The 19,957-nt window shown below is 45.9% G+C and overlaps 1 protein-coding gene across 2 annotated transcripts in view; it reads right to left on the bottom strand.

The window, feature by feature from the left end:
* Positions 1-19,957, bottom strand: part of FGFRL1 (fibroblast growth factor receptor like 1) — a 132,810-nt gene that overhangs the window by 10,446 nt on the left and 102,407 nt on the right. For both annotated transcript variants that reach the window (XM_072619917.1, XM_072619918.1), the window contains exons 4-5: positions 2,417-2,497; positions 492-776 (exon numbers count right to left, since the gene is read on the bottom strand). In XM_072619917.1, coding sequence (XP_072476018.1) covers positions 492-776; positions 2,417-2,497 — 366 coding nt within the window. The remainder of the gene's footprint in view (positions 1-491; positions 777-2,416; positions 2,498-19,957) is intronic.

Below are 19,957 nucleotides of genomic sequence, written 5' to 3'. Positions count from 1 at the left end.
CAAAGATCCAAGACATTCTGAAGGACTCATGGTGAAAAATGCTGTCTATCTCCAGAGAAAGGACTGATGGAGTCTGAGTGCAGATCAAAGCACACTTTTTACTCTATTTTTTCATAGGTTTCTTTTTCACAATATGACTGATATAGAAATGTGTTTTGCCTGACCGCATGTAAAACCTCTATCAAATTGCTTGTTTTCTTAGTGAGGGAGGAGAGGTTGGAAGGAGGAAGAGAATCTGGAACTCAAAATTTTAAAAAGCAAATGTCAAAAATAGTTTTTATATGTAATTGGAAAAAATATTTTTTAAAAAGGGAAGATGGGGAATGTTGATGAATTCAAAGTGCAGGAGATAAGGAGATATGGAGAGGTCAGCTAGTATCCAAATCCATCCCAAAGGACCCCATTCTAGCCCCACAAATATCCCCTTGGTCCCCCAGCCCAGGCTTGTGTTCAGATCTTGGGGCAGGGGGTGGGGACAATCTGACACTCACGGATGACTTCCACTTTGTAGGTGGCGTTGATCTCGCCAGCACGGTTAAAGACACGACATGTGTACTTTCCACTGTCCTCTGGCTTCAGGTTCTTCAGGTTGAGCGTCCACTTCTTTTTCTTGTGCTCACCAACCTCCTGAGGTGTCAAGGTCTTGTCATCCTTCAGCCACATGATGTCTGGCCGTGGGTGGCCACTGGCTACACACTTGAGCCGTACAGAGCTGCCCACAGGCCGGGCAATCACCCTCCGCCGCATCTTGGAGGGTTGGGTGAATCGCGGTCGGGCTGGCAGGGCATAAAAAGGACAAGCGAGGTGAGGGAATGGGGCATACTAGAGTCAGCTTGACTGGGGTTGAAAAAGTCAGTTATTTATCAGCATGACAAGGGGTAAGGAAAACGAAGGAGGTAGAGGACAGGATTGTGCTCAAGAAATTCACAATCTGGTTGAGAAAACAATACTCACACCACCCTGGACAATTTGGGGGACTTGTTCTTTGAGACCTTTATCCTGTGTGGGTCTTTCCTTCTACTCCTTTTTATGTTCCACCTATCACTTCCAGCCCCCCAAACCCTGCTCCATCTTTACCCTTCTCTCAGTTCATGGTGGAAAACAATCAGATTTCTGGGATATTTATGTACTGAACTTGGACCCCAGAGGTCTGGAGACCATCAACCAGCTGCCCAGAGCCCAAAGCAGATTGGGAAGAAGTTGAAATAATTCTAGAAATCAGGAATATGATCAGGAACTGAATTTTGGATTCATACTAGATAAGATCTTTGCCAACATTCATCACCAAGCTCTGAGTTCTAGCTCCAAGATCCCAGAGTCTATAAGTTTCAGGGAAAAAACCCCAAAACTTCTGGGTTCCATATCTCAGGCCATAGAGAATCTGAGCACTGAAACTGGGGCTAACATTTGGAAAGGGTTGGGTTCATGTTCTGGGTTCTGGCATCAAGCTCAGAGCTTTTGGACTTCGATGTCTTAGGTTAGATTCTGGTTACTTCTGATTACTCCTTAAACTCTCCTACATCCTGGGAAGACATGCCTGCACAAACCAGGGACTTCGATCTTCAGTGTCCTTGCCATCCCCAGTGGTAGCCCAGCCCCCAAGCCTCTACAGCCCAGGACCTATATATACATGTGCCTTTTCTCTAGATCTCCCTCTTCTCCCATAAAAACAAAAACAAGAAAAAAATCTGAAGTCTAATTCAGACTTATGTGTTGATGACAGAGAGCAGACGACCAAAGGGATTTGTAGGTTAGTAAGTACCAATGGATAAGGCAAATATTGAGAGACAGAATGGAAAAACACAAACAGAGACAGAGGGACAGGGGATAGAGAGACAGAGAGAGAGGGAGGGAGACAGAGATACAGAGAGACAGAGACAGAGACAGAGAGACAGAGACAGAAACAGACAGAGAGAGACAGAGATAGAGAAGAGAGAAGGGAAAAGAGAGAAAGGGGGAGGAAGTGAGGGAGAGAGAGAGAGGCAGAGAGAGAGGGAGAGACACAGAGGGGGAAGAGGGAGAACAAGACAGAGAAGGGAAAAGAGAGAAAGGAGAGAGAGGGGGAGTTCTTTAGTTCCACTATACCACTTAAGTAACCTTCAACAAATCTCACCCTCTGCAGGAAGATTACCCTTTAGCTAAAGATAGCTATCTTGACCCTCCTAAGTCTTCTCTTCTCTGAGGTAAATATTCCCAGTTCTTCAACCGATGCTCATATGACACAGCCTTCAGCTGTCTTACCCTTCTGGCCCCTCCAGTTTGTCAACGTCCTTCCTAAAACCAGAATTGAATGCTGTTTTCCACTCTGGCCTCACTAGCAGGAGATAGTAGGACTATCGATACCTCTCTTTTCTGGGCACCAAGTTCTAGTAATTAGGAAGAAAGTCTAAGACAACATCACATTACAATTTCTCACCCCACTGTTTGCCAGATGCATCTTCCTGTTCACCATTGGAGCCTTCAGGTCCTGGGTTCTCTTTCCCCACAGTGACATCATCTGTGGAGACAGACAGAGAGGAGATGAGTGGCCAAAGAGGGGAAAACAAGGTAGGTATAGATCACTGACCATCCGCAAGCATTCCCTGGGACCTCACTGTGTCTCCAGGAGCTCCTAGTCTGGGAGAAGAGAGGAAGAGAAGACCCAGACCCTGCCCTCAGGGAACTCTCGGTCTCAATGAACCAAGCAAGGAGAACTCTACAAAGTCCATGGATGACCAGGGTCAAAGTGAGAAGTGACCCACACTCAGAGAGAGCCAGAGCAGGGCAGTAGAGAGAATACCTGACTTGTAGCCTATGATCAAGTCTTGGTTCAAATGCAGACCAGCTATATGACCCTAGATAAGTCCCTCCATCTCTCAGTCCTAATCACCTCATTAAAATCGGAGCTAATACTACTCTAACTCCCAGGGAATGTTGTGAGGAAAGTTCTCTTGTAAAACCCTGAGGAACCACAGAAATTCACAAGTGCTGGTCAGGGAAGGCGCCCCCAGAAGCTAACAGTGTACAAGGGAAGCCTTGAAGGATGGGCAGGCTTTGGGAAGGTACTGGTGAGAGTCACAGGTCAGTACCAGATCACACACAGATGGCCTTGAAAGCCAGGTTGAGGAGTCTGCAGGGAGCTCCAGAAGGTGTCTGAGCAGAGAGCAGAGCCTTGAAAACTTTCAGAAGAGATACTGACATGGGATGGTTTCAGGATTCCTTGGGAGAGTCAGTACAGTTTAGTACATCTCTGAAATCCAATTCTACTTGGGTGACCTCAGTGCTTCAGTTTCCTCATCTACAAAATGGGTCTAAAAACATAACCTATCTCAAAGCCTACTCTGAGGAAAGCCCTTGGTGAACCTTAATGTGGTGTGTAAACTCATGTGGCCTTGGGGTGGAGGTGATAGGTGTTGCAGGCTAAAGCTAAGCAGCCACCCAGAGAGGGCATCTCAAAACCCCCTGAACAAACAACCCCTAATCTGAACGGGCTGTACAAAGGCCAGATGCCCCACCCTCCAATGGCATATCAAAGGCGGTCCTTGCATCTGTCCACAGCACTCCCCCCCCAAGCCTTGCTCTCTCCTGCCCAGTTACCCCACCCTTCCTCCCCTCCTTCCCTCACACACACACATACACACGCGCGCACGCACACACACACACGCACACACACACACGCACACACACATACACACACACACACACACACACACACACACACACACACACACACACACCGCCTGGCATTCATTCCGGGGCCCCCTGGCCTGTGGCCAGGCCTCTGATGTGAGCCGCTCGCCTGCTGCAAATCCCCCCCACCCTACCCCCAGCCTTTGAAGAGGCGGCCTGTGAGTTACCTACAGGCCTTCCCCTAATGCAGCAGCTCAGGCAGGGCAGGGCAGGGCAGGGGAGATGAGAAAGGCCTGTCCATATTCCTGGACTCCCATGTAAATATTTTTCTGAGAGATTGGGGGAGTTGGGGGTGGGAGAAGGGGGGTGCACTTTACAAATAGAGCGCCTGTTTAGCCAGGACTGCTTTGATCTCATCGGGGCTCGCACAATGAAAGAGGTCGGCAAGTCCGAGCACAAACAGACCCATCCAAGGCAAGCCGCTAAGCGGCACATCTGGAGACCGGAGGGGCTCTGTCACAAACTCACTGTGGGGCCCCCATCACACACGCACAAACAAACTCCTGCCCTGCCAGCACACTTTCTTAGCCGAGACAGAGAGCCGTGGATCAAAGACCAAGGAACCCAAACTGGAATCCCACCTGAGCTACTTGCTACCTGTGTGACCCTGGGCAAGTTCATTAACTTCTCTGTATCCATCCTGTCTGACTGATCCTGGAGGCCCCACTAGGGCACAGATCCCAGGACAGGCAGGCATGTGCTGTCAGCCACCCCTGGGACACCCCAGCTAGGTAGTGCCACACAGCACTAGGGTCAGACGGTCTGACCAGATACAACTGTCTTGTGTATTTGCACAAGTCTCCTCAGTTTCCTAAGCCCTATTTTCCTCATCTGTAGAAGGGGCAAATTAGTAATAGAGAGCTAGAATCCAGGTAACCTGACCCCTGGGCCAAGGTTCTTTAGCCTGAGAAAGAGCTGAACATGGAAACATCACAGACCACTTTTAGTGTGACATCCTTCCAAATCCATATGAAACGAAAGACACTGACATTCTCCTACTAACTCAAGATCACTGTAAATCACATTTATTAGCACTCTGTGTGACATACTAGTTACCTTAGGGGTTACTGAAAGTGAAAGACTTATTTGCCCCTGAGATCAATGGCCCCAAATTCCTGTGTTCCTAATTCCTCCATCTTTTTTGTCACCAGTCACTGTCAGGACTCCTGCCTGGATGGTTCTAATAGTTTTTTAACTGGTCTTCCTCTCTCCAACCCCTCCCCTCCATCTATCTTTTCACACAGTCGCCCAAAGGGATATCCCTAAAGCTCAGGACTTCCTGTGTCACAACTCTACTCAAAAACTTTCCATGGCTCCTTAGCCTTCCACAATCTGGCTACAACCCACCTTTCGGGTCTTCTTTCCCACTACTCACCTTCATGTACTTATGAGAGGCAGCATTCTAGAAGGGCTGGAGCTGTATTTAAATTTCACCTCTAACATTTATTAGCCATATGACAAAGGCACATCTTCATCATCATCATCATTGTCATCATCACCACCACCATCAACCATCATCGTCATTATCATCACCACTGGCATGGTCCACCATTAGAATGTAACCTCTTGCCCAGTCCAATATCCAACAAACAGCAGGTCCTCAATAAATACTGCTCATGGATGGATTTCCAACTCTACAGTCAGTTTTAAGGTCTGCAAAGCATGTTACAAATATCCTCTCATTTTTCACAACAACTCTAGGAGACAGCTAATACTGTTATCCCCATTTTACAGAAGAGGAAATTGAGGTAGGGAGATCAAGTGACTTGTCCACAATCACATAGGTAATAAGTATCCGAGATCAGATCTGAACTCAGGTCTTTCAGAATCCAGATCAAGTGCTTTGGGTTCTACAATACCTACTTGCCTTAACCTCTCTAGCCCTCAGTTTCTTCATTTGTAAAATGATTAAAACACCTATAGTACTTTCCCCATATGACTAAGATGAGGATAAAATGAAATAATGCCCATAAACTAAGGAACACACCCTGAGTGTTCTGTAAATGTCAGTAGTACTACTACTGCTAGTAATATCTAGTACCAGTATTGGTAGTATCCAGTCAATCTGGACTTCTGGCTGTTTTATAATCTTCTTCTCATGCTGTTGTGCATTTCTACAGGCTAACTCCATGGGGGGAGGCATTCAACTCCTTATCTATTCTGAATAAGATCCTTTCAAGGTCCATTTCCAGTGCCACCCTCCCCAAAGCCTTCCCTCATCTTTAAGGCAATGCTGCTGTTAGTAGGGTAGGGTCAGGGATTGGACCAATAATTTCCTTACAGGTTGACACATTCTCAGCCACTTCTAGCACTGCCCAGAACACTAAGAGGTGAAGAACATCACCTTGGGCACAGGCAGGCACGACTAACCACAGTTCCTATGTCTCTTTGTGTCTTTAGCCTGGCTTTCCCACATTCAAGAAACCCATTCTGTCTTCACATCTATTGTAGAGAATCCCTTCCCTTGCTCTGAGATCCATTCAAGCATCATCTTCCGCATGAAGCCTTTCCTGATGCCTTCAACTCCTAGAGCAGGTGGGCTCCCAAACAATCGTGTGTTTGACTATTCTTTATTTATTTGCATCTATTCACTTGATATGAGTGAAAAAATCTCGGTGCAGTTTTAAGGCATTTATACCTATTAAAGCTGTTGAACCTGCACTAAGATATTGGAACATCTTGTATGTGCATACAGCTGGGTCCTAAATTGTACAAATAATAAGTACCATGAAGTGGTCACCTGTATTTGGATTCGCACTATTCAAAGTTACAATTATATAAAATATGGTCATTGGCTCCAGCCCAAAGGAAATATACATTGCAAATTTGAATAATGCAACCACTTAAGGAGACTCATTACTTGCACCAGTCAGGACCTAGCTGCGTGTACTTGTCCCACCGTCCTTGGAGTAGGGATTGATTCATTGTTCTTGTATCCCTAAAGCCTGACTCAGTGCCCAGCACACGGAAGGTGCACAAAACATATTTGCTGGTTGATGGATTTCTAACGCTAAGGTCTGCCTATTCTTTGCACCAAAGGCATCCAACATGGGACCCATGCAGGTAGCAACACTCAAATGCCACCCGAACCAGATTAAAATGTAATCAGGAAACATTTGACAAAATAAATAAAAACACAATCAAACATAGATAATGTTCATAATGTGATTTTCTAAGGCAATATGTGACCTGCAGGGATTCTGGTGTATAATGAAGTGGCCTCCATTTCTACTTGAGTCTGACATTCCTGCACTGCACCATGACTTTTGCTACTACTGTGTTAAATTAAATATACACTTTAAAAACTTAGACATAACAGAAGCTCAGTTTCATATACAATCCTCTTTTCTCCCCTTCTTTGTATATTAAAATGTCCTTGTTTGTTGATTTTTAAGTTATAATAAAAGGAAAAAATTTTTAAAGAAAATGATCTGTCAAACTTTTGGGGGAAAAATAACCAGTATTTATATAGTGTTTAAATCATTTCACTTGAACTTCACAAGTCTGTGTGTTAGGTCCTATCCCCATTTTACAGATGAGGAAAGTAAGACTCAAGGATGTGAAGTGACTTGCCCCCAGTCTCCAGGCTAATAAATAAGGGGGGTGAGATTGAAGCCCAGCTTCTTCCTTACTCCAGCGCACAAAAATTATGGAATTTCCTAGCTAAGACTTCAGAAACTACCCAGTCTAATCTACATCCAATACAATCAACAAATGGTCATCCAACCTTCATGTGAAGATCCCTAGGAAGGAAGTTCTCCTAACATGCTCATGTGTATACATGTACACACATTTTTCTCTTTTATAATAATCTGATTTCTTATATATATATGTAATATTCTAATTTATAATTGATTCATATCATATAGTTATGCTGTATATAATATATAAAATATAATAAATTATAATTTCATTATCAAACCAGCTAAACCAGCCTTACTCTTACATACAACACTCTATGTCCATGAGTGCCTTTGGACTAGCTCTCCTCCATGCCTGGAATGCACTCCCTCCTTCGCTCCCCCTCAAAGAATGCCACTGCAGCTCATCTTCTACGTGAAGCCTTCCCTAATCCCAACAGCTCCATCCCTCCCTCCCTTGCATTGAACTGCTTAGCATTATCTATCTGTCTGTCTGTCTATTCACGTATCTATTTATCTATCCATCAGCATGCCTCATTTTATTGCACTTGTTTTATTGAACATCATTTTATTGTGCTTCACAGATATTGCATTTTTTTTTTTGTTTTACAAATTTAAGGTTTGTGGTAACCCTGCCCTGAGCAAGTCTACTGGCACCATTTTTCCAATAGCATGTGCTCACATCATGTCTGTGTCATATTTTGGTAATTCTTGCAAAATTTCATCATTATTATCATGATGAACTGTGATCAGGGATCTCTGATGGTACTATGGTAATTGTTTTTAGGCACCATAAATTATGCCCATGTAAGATGGTGATCTTAATTGATAATTGACAGTTCCCCCATCTCTCTCCCTAAACCAACTCTGCCAGGCTTTCAGAGAGCCTTGTGGGAACATGGGCCCTCTAGCTGCCGCAAAGTTTTCTCTGTCTTCCCCAAACAACCTTATGACAACTCAGTATCAAAATCTGTCCCCATCCCTTCTGTCCCAAGTAAGACCTATTGCCTGGTGGTCATTGTGGTCGGGCCAGAAGGGAGGGGCGGGTGTGGGTGCTGCCACTCTCACTAGGAGTGATTGCTATTCCCCAGGAAGTCCTTTGGGGCCTCAGGACACTTAGATGGGAAAGCATGGAAGTTAGAGGGTTGTACTCAACCCAGGTGTGGTAAGGAAATGTGGGAATAGAGGCTGCAGTTGTGTGTAGAGCTTGCTGGGACCTTGGAAAGAGCTGCAGGGAGTTAGCCTAAAAGCAGAGAGAAGAGTTGCCACAGCGGGGCTGAGGGCCTGAGAGGGCAGCTGAACATTTCAAGACTTCTGAGATTGGGAGTGCACTCGGATTTAGGCAGTGGGCAAAAGCCCTTTGTGCCGTGTCAAGGAGGCCAGAAGCTGCAATGAGTTTCTAAAGTAAACTGAAGATAACATGTATGCATGAGGCTAGAATTTGTGACTCACCTCCCCATACCAAGATGGTATCATACTGTATAATGGTTGAATTATATCACCACAGGACAAACTGCGATGAGAGCTGGGAGATCTGATTCTGAATCCAGGGCCATGTGGATCAGGCCCCTCTGAATTTTCCTCTGATTTTCTTAAAGAACAGTGAGTGGGGGGGCATACTGAGTCACTGAACACAGTATATTTGGCAGAGACTAGACAGTCTCTTTGACCCCCATGATCCTACAAAGGAATCTTCTCCCCTCTCTTCCTTTGTCTTTTCTCCCCTCCTCTGCTCTCTCCTCCACTCTTCTCCCCTGTCATACTGAAGGTATGATACAGTATGGCAGCTAGGGGGCGTGGTGGTAGACATGGAGTTAGGAAGCCCTGAGTTCAAATCCTACCACAGACAAGCAAATCCTGAGCAAGTGACAACTTCTCACAACCAGGTTCCTCCTCTATCCAATAATAGCACCTACATCCTAGGGTTGTTGTAAGAATCAGAGAGAAGAGGGAAAAGGAGGAAAGAGGAAGGAAGAGGAGGGGACAAAAGAGGAGAGGATAGAGAAGAGGGAGAGGATGAGAGGGGAGAGGAGGGGAGAAGTGGGGAGAGAAAGGGAAGGTAAAGGAGATGAAAGAGGAGTGGAAGGAAAGGGAAAGGAGGGAGAAGGTGGGAGAGGAGGGGAGGGGGAAAAAGAAGAGGGAAGGAAAGGGGAAAGGAGAAGAGGAGGGGAGAAAAGAGAATGAAAGAGAGGGGAGAAGATTCCTTTGGAGGATCATGGAGGTCAAAATGCTATCTATTCTCTGCCCATCTCACCTCTCCCTAACCTTCAATGTTGAACCCCCATTCCCTCTACCATCTAAAATCAAAGCTCACTAAGGTTGGAAGGGCCTTTAGAGATCATCGAGTTTAGCCCCTTCCTCTCAAAGCTGAACAAACTGGAGAAGACAATGATTGCCAAGGCCATGCCATGAGCTTTCACCAGAGAGGTGAGATGACAAGCCAGGGCTCCCAGCTCCTCACCTGGGCTCCTTCTCCTGTCCCTTTCGGCCCTCTTCCTTGCCCGTCTTCCCCCCCCCCCCATGAGAGGGGGTGCTGCTGCTTCTGCCTCCTCAAACCTGAGATTTATGGGGGTCAGCAGGCTAGCAGCACGAGGACGAGGTCTGAGGGCCCCTCCTCAAGTTTCCCAGGCACATTCTCCTCTACAGCTGCCGGGCGTAACTTTAACCAACATCAAGAGAACAGAGCGGCTTCACTGAATTAACATGGCTCACATACCAGCTGGTCAGCTTTCCCTTTGAAACCCATCCCCAGCTGGGCTGGGCTGGGCCGGGCCGGGCTGGTTGGGAGCCCACAGGACACAGTCTTTCCATACCATCTCTCCACCTCCAAAAAAAAAATCCCAGGAGAGGAGATGAGAGGTCAGAAATGCCTCCTGGAAACTCCCTTCTAAAGGAGCCCTCACAGATGGTGGACCATGCCACCAGTAATAATAGCTAGCATTCATATAGTTCATTAAGGTTTGCCAAATGCCTTAAGCTCATTGGATGCTCACCACAACCCTGGGAGGTAGGTGCTATTTTTATCATTCCCATTTTGTAGATGAGGAAATGGAAGCAGAGTAAAATGACTTGCCCAGGGTCACACAGCTAGTAAGGATTTGAGACAGGATCCAAACTCAGGTCTTCCTGGCCCCAGTTCCCAAGCTCTTAACCCCTGCACCACATAGCTACCCATATAATACAACAGGTCTGCCTGCAGTGGGTGAGGAAGTATATACAGAAACAGAATCATATTCATAGAATTTCAGAGTTGGAAGGTACCTCAGTGACCATCTAGTCATGCACTCAATTGGAAAAACACTTGTCATGAACCTACTATGTGCAACACGCTGTTCCCAGGGCTGAAGCAGATGAAAAATTTAGATACAATATGGTCCCTGCCCTCCTGGAACATAATAGTGTAATAAGGTGATAAGACAAAAACAACATACGTGGACATCTGTGTGGGTAAATGTCATTAGAAGGATGGATTTTTGTAAGAGGCCAATGTGGATGGAAATTTCCTTGCCCAAGGTGGAGAAACAATTATAAGAAAATTGCCAGCTCCCAAAATCTCAGCTTTCCATAAATGCAATCAGTGTTCTTCTGCCCCATTCTGAAACCTCAGATATTAGTGAACCTTGGCTTTAATCAAAGCTGAATGGTCTGGGACCCAGTCCCACTCTCTACCATGCTCCGGAAGCTTCCAGCTTATCCACAAATCCAACTTCCTTCCTGGTTAAGAAGCAGGGCTCTTGACAAGAAATAGTGTCATGATCCAAATGGTGATTCAGAGGGAGTTAGGATACCATGGCTGGACCCTCAACTCTGCCTCTGGCCTTAATCTCAGTGACCTTGGGCAAGACCCATCCCCAGGGATAAAATGAGGAATTGGCACTCTGAAGGTCCCCACTCCAGCTATGATATTCTGTGATTCACAGTGAGTAAAGCAAGATTTATTCTGTCCATTTGACCAAACAGAAAAGATTTGGGCAAGCAAAATCCCCCCAACTGGATTAGAACCCAAGCCTGCTGTCTACAGATCTGGTGTTCCCTTCACTATACCATCCTTCCTTCCTTACTCTGGATTTGAATCCTGCCTCTGTCACTGACTGTTTGTGGGACCTAAAGCAAGTCCCCTGCCCTCTCAAGGCTTTGGGTCACTACAGAATCACAGAATCACATCTGGATTTGGAAGGGACCTTGAAGGTAGAGTTCAAATCCCTCATTTTGCAGATGAAGAAACTGAGACCCAGGGAAGTTCTAACAACCAATGCTAGATAATAGTATCTGAAACAGGATTAGAATCCTAAATCTGCTCAGATCTGTTCAGACTTACAAATTCAAATCTACAAAAGTTAAATTCTAAAAATCTTGCCATCTACTATACAAAGAGCTGTCAAACTCCAGTGAGTGTTTTAAATGTCACTGGGAAATGCTTAACAAAATAAATAACTACCATTCAACATAGATAATTTTAATTTATGGCTTTCTAAGTCAATATGCATAGGCAGGGATCAGTTTCTATTTGAGTTTGACATCACTGTGACTAGGACTTGCTGCTTCCCATCTGTAAAGGAGGTGGGGGGGGGGGAACTGTAGACTCCATGATGTTTAAGATGCCTTTCTTCTTCTAAAACCCTATGACATGCTATCTGAAACCACGTGGAAGGAAAGGAAAGGTTCTTTGTGCCACCAGGACTGGCCAGCACTTTTCTCCAAGGGAGGTGCACGCACACTGATCAGGAGGACCTCAAAATGATGTCTTGATAACCCCATCACCACCACCAATGAGGATTTCCCTGGAGAAATCCCCCTACACAGTGGGGACATGAAAACACACATACACACCATCCAGTGTCTGGCTTTCAAGACAAGTTTTGGAGAAAGATTTCAACTAAAAACTAGAATGAAAGTCATCGATAATATATATTCTGCTTCACTGGCTAAAGGGAAAGTCAAGACCTGTAGCAATATTATTAGCAATAGCAGCAGGACCACAGACTCTCTCAGAGCTGGAAGAGATCTCAGAAGGAACTTCGTCCAACCTATATAACGGAGCAGGATCCAAGCTGTGCCTCCTTGCCCCCAACAATCCTAACATGGGGTCATCTACTCTTTCCTTGAAGACTGAAGGAGAAGAAGACCCCACCACCTCTCCAAGTAGCCCCTGCGGGTTAGTTCCCATTGCTTACAGGTTTTGCTGACATCAAGCCTCAATCTGCCCCTTGGAAATTGCCATCTGTTATTCTTGTTCTATCCTCTGAGGACAAGAAGGAGTCTAACTCCTCTTCCATAGGATGAATTTTCAAATATTCAAAAGACAGCAGAAGGGATGGTTGAGGAAAAGGGGAAGAGGAAGTTAGAGAGGTGGGAAAAGGGCATTCCATGTCTCCATTAGGGTCTAGCATAGGGATGCTTTACTGTAGGTAAATGACTAAATGGAGTAGCTGACTTTTCCATTTACAAATATACATTAGAGAGGCAGCAAGGAGGAGTGTCTGCAGTGGAATTAACTCAAAGCTAGGAAGACTTGAGTTGAAATCTGCCTGTGACATGTTCTTACAGTGCGACCCTGGGCCAATCACTTAACATGTCAGTGCTCTCAACTCTCTGAGACCTGATGCTGCAGAAAACAACCTACCCAGGCAGAGGGGCTTTATCCACTTGGGAGTTCCCCTCTCAATGAATTCCTGGGACCAGTCCCTGTCTCTTACACACCGTCTTCATTTTGAAGACTGAATGAGTGAATTGCTCAAAACACTGCGGAATTCAGTGAAGTGAGTGCATGAATGAATCAAAGAATGAGGGAATTCAAGGGAATGAGTGAATGATTAAACGCTTTCTAATCTAAAGTCCCAGAAAGCAAAGAGGACATATCTCCCTTGGTCCCAGCCTGACCAGAGAGACACAAGCAGAAATCCTAACAAGCAACAAGAGCAGGAAACAGGAAGGTTGGAAGCGGCGTCGTGGTGCCCAGAGTACCCCCAGCGCCAATTCCCAGCAGTATCTCCCAGAATCACTTGGGGGTCAAGAGGTAGGAGCTCATACCCCGAGACAGCATGTATTGGAAACACAAATAACTTTGTTGTTCTTGGAGCACCACTTGGAAACCAGGATGCATATACAGAAGAAGTGTTTAGGACCTCGGCTTCGCCAAGAGGAAAACTGTCTTGAAACCCCATACCTGTGTACACTGCTATTCTAAAAGCTACTAACTCCAATTAGGCTCTTCCTGAACTAGGAACTATGGCTATTAACAGATGGAAACGCATTTTAATATCCACAAGTATGAACGTCTGAAGTTCCCAACATGAGTGCTGACCAGCAGGGGTGCAGCCTCAACTAACTTGTTTTTTTGCTGGTAAATCTGCCTCCAACTTCCCTATTCTGCCTTATTTCTCTCCATTATCTTCCATGTGAAGCCTTTCCTGATCCCTCCAATTGTTCAAGGCCCTTCTCCCAAACCACTATGTATTAAACAACGTTGTTTATCTGTAAGTATTCATTTGCTTTCTCTTTTTGCTTATATATGTTTAAGTATAACGCTTAGCTATCTTCTTGGTGTCTCCCCTATCCAGATATAAGTTCCTTCTTTGCACTGTATGTGTATCCTCCACCTGGCACAGGGACTGGTGCTTAGGAAATCCTGTTTGGTGGATGCCCCTCTTTAGGCTTCTGTAGTGTAGCCACACTGGACCATGAAGCTGCTCTCTGACCTTGACAAGCCATCTCTGACCTCTGGGCATTGACCTGGCCTGTGCCCACTGCTCTTCTTGGTCTTTTCACGTTTTTCTCTTTCTTCGAGGGCTTCCTCCTTCATGAAACCTTCCCCCATATCCCATCCCAAGAGAAAGGGATCTCTCCCTCCTTGATTTTCCACTGTATTCTACTTGGCATCATGTTGCAGCCTCCCTATTGGATTCAAAGATTCCCTTGAAGTCAGAGATTGGGTTTTGTTTTACTTGTGGACACCCATCTTCAGGTCTTCCACATAGCAGTGACTTAATAAGTAGTTAGTTTGGACATTAATTGAATTAATTATTAAATAAGTATAATGCTCATAAAACAATTATTCAATAAATTAATTGAACACTGAACTGAATCCAGAGATGAGCTCTTTCATCATCATCCCCCACTTCCCTGAAATGCTCTTTGTTTTCCCAGGGCTCTCTTCTGAGCACCATCTCACCCTGTGAGGTGGGTGGGGGGTGGGAAGAAGGTATTATCATCTCCCTTTTATAGATGAGTCACCTAAGGCTCAGAAAAGTCATACAACCTAAGGTCACCATGAGAGAGTCAGAGGCAGGATTGAAACCTTGGTCTAAGTCCAACCAATGGCCTTTCTATCATCACAGGCCACCAGGAAGATGACTGGACCCACTTATCCCAGAGTCTCTAAGGTAAGGGTTCTTAACCTTTCTGGCTTGATCCTTTGGGAGTGTGTTGAAGCCCAGGGATCACTTCTCAGGAGACACAGAGTAAAGATACAAATAGTTTCATTATCAGGCAGGATGCAAGCAGGGTCAAAGATCTCATACAATTCAGAGCTGAAAGGGACCTTACGGATCATCTACTCTAGCTCTCTCCTTTTGTAGGGGGGAAACTGAGTCTCGGAGAATAGAATGGTTTAGTTCATGGTCAGCCAAGAAGTAAATAACATAGCCATGACAATTAGGGAAAAATATGAGTTCTTTAAAAAGAAAGCTGGAGGGGACGGGGAGGCAAGGCTCCCTGGAGGAGGTGGCACCTGAGCTGGGCATGCAGGTAATATAGGAGGAGGGAAAGCTCAAGAGCTGATGGGAAGATGGAACCTTAAAGAGGCCTTAACGGGCGCTTAGTTTAGCTTGTACCACAACAGAACTGCCCCTCTCTAGCATCCATGACACATCATCCCACCTCCCCTCCAGTACCTAAGGCAGCTCCTTCCACTTTTGGGCAAGTCAAACAATTAGGAACTTTCCCCTTAGAGCCAATAAAAGTGCCTTCCTGGAAGTTCCCCATGCTCCCAGCTGCTAAGTCGAGCAAACCTAATGGCCTTTCCATGTGACGACCCTTCAGCCATTTGGAGGCATCTATCACTGCCCAGGCTGGCCACAGCACAATAATAGTAGCTGTCATTCACACAGCATTTTCCATTTTACCAAAGGTTTATCCTGGACCATCTCATTTGATCCTCCAAGCAATCCTGTGACTGAGCCACTGTAGCTATTATCATCCCCATTTTTGCAGATGAGGATACCGAGGTTCAGAGAGGTTAAGACACTTGACTTGCTTGAAGTCACATGAGGTGGAATGTGAGCCCAGATCTTCCCGATCTTCAGGCCAGAGCTCTTCCATTATGCAAAAATGTCCCTTCATAATGCTTAAGGGAGAACGGGGTGTACTACTGTAAAGGGCTTATGGATTCAGAGCTGGAAGACCTGGGATCAAATGCCACTGCTACTTACTAGGTTGCCTTTGGGCAAGATATTTAACCTATCTAGATCTCAGTTTCCTAATCTGTAAAATAAGGTGTTCCTCTGAGCCTTTGAGAGGCTAAAGCTCAAGACAGACTCTGGAAAACCCTGAATGCCGGCTTAAGCAAAAATAGCTCCTTAGTCCATCCACCCTCTCCCTGTGGCAAAGCCATTCCAGTTATCTCCTAAGCTGGGGGCAGGACGGCAGAGAACCTGGTTCTCTAAGGACTGGAGCAGGAACCTCTTTAGGCAGAAGCCCGGGACTAGGATCATGGTGAACACCAAGAGTTGTCTGCAACATTAGAAGGGGCTGAAAGGGGACATTGTTTCCAACTCTGTATCCTCCCCATTCCCACCCCAGGAGTGCTTGCTTCTCCTTGAGAGTTTCCTTTCTCTGGCCTGAATCCCAGGCTCCCATTCAGGAGCTAGAGCCAACCCCCCAGGCCCCAGCCCCCACTGGCCCTAGATGGATGCTGGCTCGTACAGGAACTATACATCCCCGACCCCAAAGGCAGCAGGGCACACTCCTAGCATCCCCCTGCTCCACCCCCATAAAAACAAAAATACAAGCCTGAGGGTGAAGGGGAGGGGAAACCCTCTCCTTCCAGCCTGGGCCACCCCTGGGAAGCTCTTAAAGATTCCTCCCCTCAGAAGTCAGAGAATAGGAAGAAAGTTGTTCCAGGCCCCCTCCCTGCTGAGGGGACCTCCTTCCCTCACCGACCTGCCCTGCCCCCCACAGGCATTTCTAGTACCTTTACAAAGCATGGCCCCTCAATACCACTAATCCCCAGGCACTTAATGAACTACAAGCTTTCCCTTTCACTGGAACAAAAGTTTCTTTCCTTTCTAGGAGCTAATCACAGGCAAACTGTCCCCAGTACCCACCATGAGGTCTCTTAAAATCCCATTCCCTCAGTTGCCCCTCCTCCCACCAATTGGGGCGGGGTGGGGGGGGAGTGTTGAGTCGGTGGGAAGGGAAGGTGGAGCAAAGAAAATGTGCTTAATTTTGATGGATGGGCGGCTGGATGGGTGGATGCATGGATGGATGGACAGGTGGATGCATGGGTGGAGGACGAGTGGACACATGGATGACCACAGGCTGCTATAAGTACAGTAGAAAAACTCTGGATTTGGTGCCAAAAGACCTAGGTTTGTTTCCAGACTCCTCTACTTATTAGCCATATTTTCTCAGGTACATTCTTTCTACTTAAGAAGTTTGTTCAATAATTCAATAACATTTATTGAGGACTGTTATAGGCCAAGCACTGTGTAGGTGTCAGAGACTAGAACAAAATAATCCTTGCCCTCAGGGAAATCACATTCTATCAGGAGAAAATGATATGCACATTAAAAATACACCACATTTCCAGGGAAGAACACCAGCAGCTGGAGGGCTCAGGCTAGATTTCCTGCAAGTGGGGGGAAAGGGAATGGATTACAAGTGTGAGGGGCAGACTAGGCAAAAGTACAGAGGCCAGAGATGGAAGGTCATGTAGGGAGACAGCAAGCAAGTCAGCTTGGATGGACCATAGAATGTAGGAAGGAAAGCCATGTGAAAGAGAGTGGTGAGGACTTGAGTTCAAATCTCACCTTGGACCTTCATCCCTGTGTGACCTTGGGCAAGTCAATTCCCATCTTTGGCCTTCAGTCCTGTCTCTCCCCCTCCCCCTCCACTCCCCCCCCACCCCCACCCCCCCCACCCCCCCCCACCCCCCCCACCCCCCCCCCCCCCCCGCCATAAAATGAAATGGCTCCTCTAGATGGTCTCTGAGGTTATTTCCAGCTCTGATTCTAAGCCTGGAAAGAGAGGCTGGAATAAAACTGGGAAGAGTTTTCTGTGACAAATTGTTGAGCTGGTGTTTTCTCCGAGAGGCAAAGGGAGGCCCTGGGCCTTCTTGAACAGGGCAATGACATGGCCAGATCTGCACACTGGGATGTCAGTCTGGTGGCTGTGTGAAGGATGGCTTGGAGAGAAGATGCGGGAGCCCAAGAAAGAAGTTATTGCAATCATCCACATGAGACAGGATGAGGACCGGATTGAGTGATGGTCATGGGTGCAAGGAGAAAGGGGCAGATGAGTTAGGCATCCTGCTCCAACCAGCTCCATCCTAACATTTTCAGCAAGAGCATTTACACTTCAGAAATTCACAAATCAAGGCTCAATGTGTTGTTTAGTTGATTGTCTAGACTTGGGAAAGCCATGAAGAAAATGCTAATGATGGGACAGTTGTTAAACATTTACCAGCATCCCCTGAGAGAAACTCATCAAGATTTAGGAATTGACTGGGTGGAGGGGAGTGGGAGAAGGGAGAGTTAAGGATGACTCCAGGTTGGCAAGCCTGGGAAAATCTAGGATGACAAGGTACTCGACAGGAATGGGGAAGTCAGGAAGGGGATGGAGGAGATGATGAATTCTCCCTAGGACGCACTGAGTGTGAGATATAAGTGGGACATCTTTTTCTCTGCTTCCACATCTGGAAAATGTGGCGCTTACACTCAATGCCTTCCACATCCCTTCTTGGACTTGAAGGAGGGAGCAGATGCCGCTAAGTGTTCCCACTGAGGAGATTCCTTGGATTCTGGGCCCCAGGCTTCACCAGGAGCCTGGCCCACCTGAAACCTGGAGAGGGACCAGGAGGGAATGGAACCAGTCCAGGCCCATGCTCCTTGTACAAACACAAACATAAACTAGAGGCACACATAACACGTATGGATATATTTTATATGTCTGCCCACGCATACACACACAGGTAGAGCAAACGTGGACACTACATCATGCACAGACACACTGAGTCAGAAAAGAGACACTGTGCATACAAGCACACATACACATGTATCACACATTGTGTTTGTCCGTTGCCGAAGAAGACCATGACATCAGAGAAATGATGACATGACTTGCACTTGACTTTGTTTTGAAGGAGGGAGGGCTGAGCAGGTCACCAGCCTCACTTCTCCTCCAGAGCCTCTGAATCCAGGGACCAGATATTCATCAGGATGACAGAGGATCACACATACAGACATACCAAAGGTATGAGATAATTGTTAAACAGCTTAATATATAATGTACAGATACATTCTATACATAAGCATCACGTACACACAGGGACATATATGCCTCACATAAGGATACCTTATCTATATATGCCATATACACAAAAGGAAACATATACCATACACAGACACACAGAGACACAGACACACTGTACACATGCAGATACATGAGATGCACATGTAACAAGGACATGCTATATACATGTAGAAGTCATATAAATATATGTGCATATATGAATATATAGATACTATATACATAAATGTACCAAAGGTTATTAGACATACAACACACATGGCACACCGTGGCGTATAACTATATCACATACAGATAAAACTTACCTACATATTACATAGACAAATACACTAGAGAGCAGTGGTGTCAAACAGAAATGGATCCCTGAGGGCTACATATGGACTTAGAAAACCACAAACTAACATTATCTATGTTGTATTGTATGTTTATTCATTTTGTTAAACATTTCCACATATATTCTAATCTGGTTAGGGCCTTTCATGGGCTGTTTAGGGCCCATGGGACCCAAGTATGACACCTTCACTATACAGTACACAGATGTACCATGTAAACAAAAACACCAGAAGTTGACAAATTCTCTTCTCTCTCTCTCTCTCTCTCTCTCTCTCTCTCTCTCTCTCTCTCTCTCTCTCTCTCTCAATCTCTCTGCCTCTCTCTGACTTCCTCTCTATCTCTCTCTCTCTGTCTCTGTCTGTCTCTCACACACACAACCTCTCTCACTTTCCTATTTATGGTCCCATAGTTTGTGGCCACCCAGCTAGTAAGTGCTGGTGGCAGAATTTGAACAAAGTTCTCTCCTAATTCTAAGTCACTACGTTAAACTGCCCCGTGTCTGTCACTCCTAGATAACCTTAAAGAGCCTTTCTATAGATCTATAGAGTCTAAGGAAATGGAGCTTCCTGTTCTGACTGATCTTCCCTGATCAAAACCTTCCATCATCAGGCCATCCCTGCCTCCCTCTCCACTGCCCACTTCAGTCTAAACGGGGCCAGGAACCTCAGAATTTTACATGCCTCACTAGCATCTCACGTTTGCCTCAGTGACCCAGAAGGACCCAGGTGAGGAGTCTATTGCATCTGAGAAAGAGGAAGGAACAAGGCACCAAGACTCTGGAGTCCTTG

The sequence above is a fragment of the Notamacropus eugenii genome, chromosome 6 (assembly GCF_028372415.1).
Source record: "Notamacropus eugenii isolate mMacEug1 chromosome 6, mMacEug1.pri_v2, whole genome shotgun sequence".
Classification (NCBI taxonomy): domain Eukaryota; kingdom Metazoa; phylum Chordata; class Mammalia; order Diprotodontia; family Macropodidae; genus Notamacropus; species Notamacropus eugenii.
The sequence above is the reverse complement of the archived record's forward strand: the minus strand, read 5'-3'. Positions and strand labels throughout refer to the sequence as shown.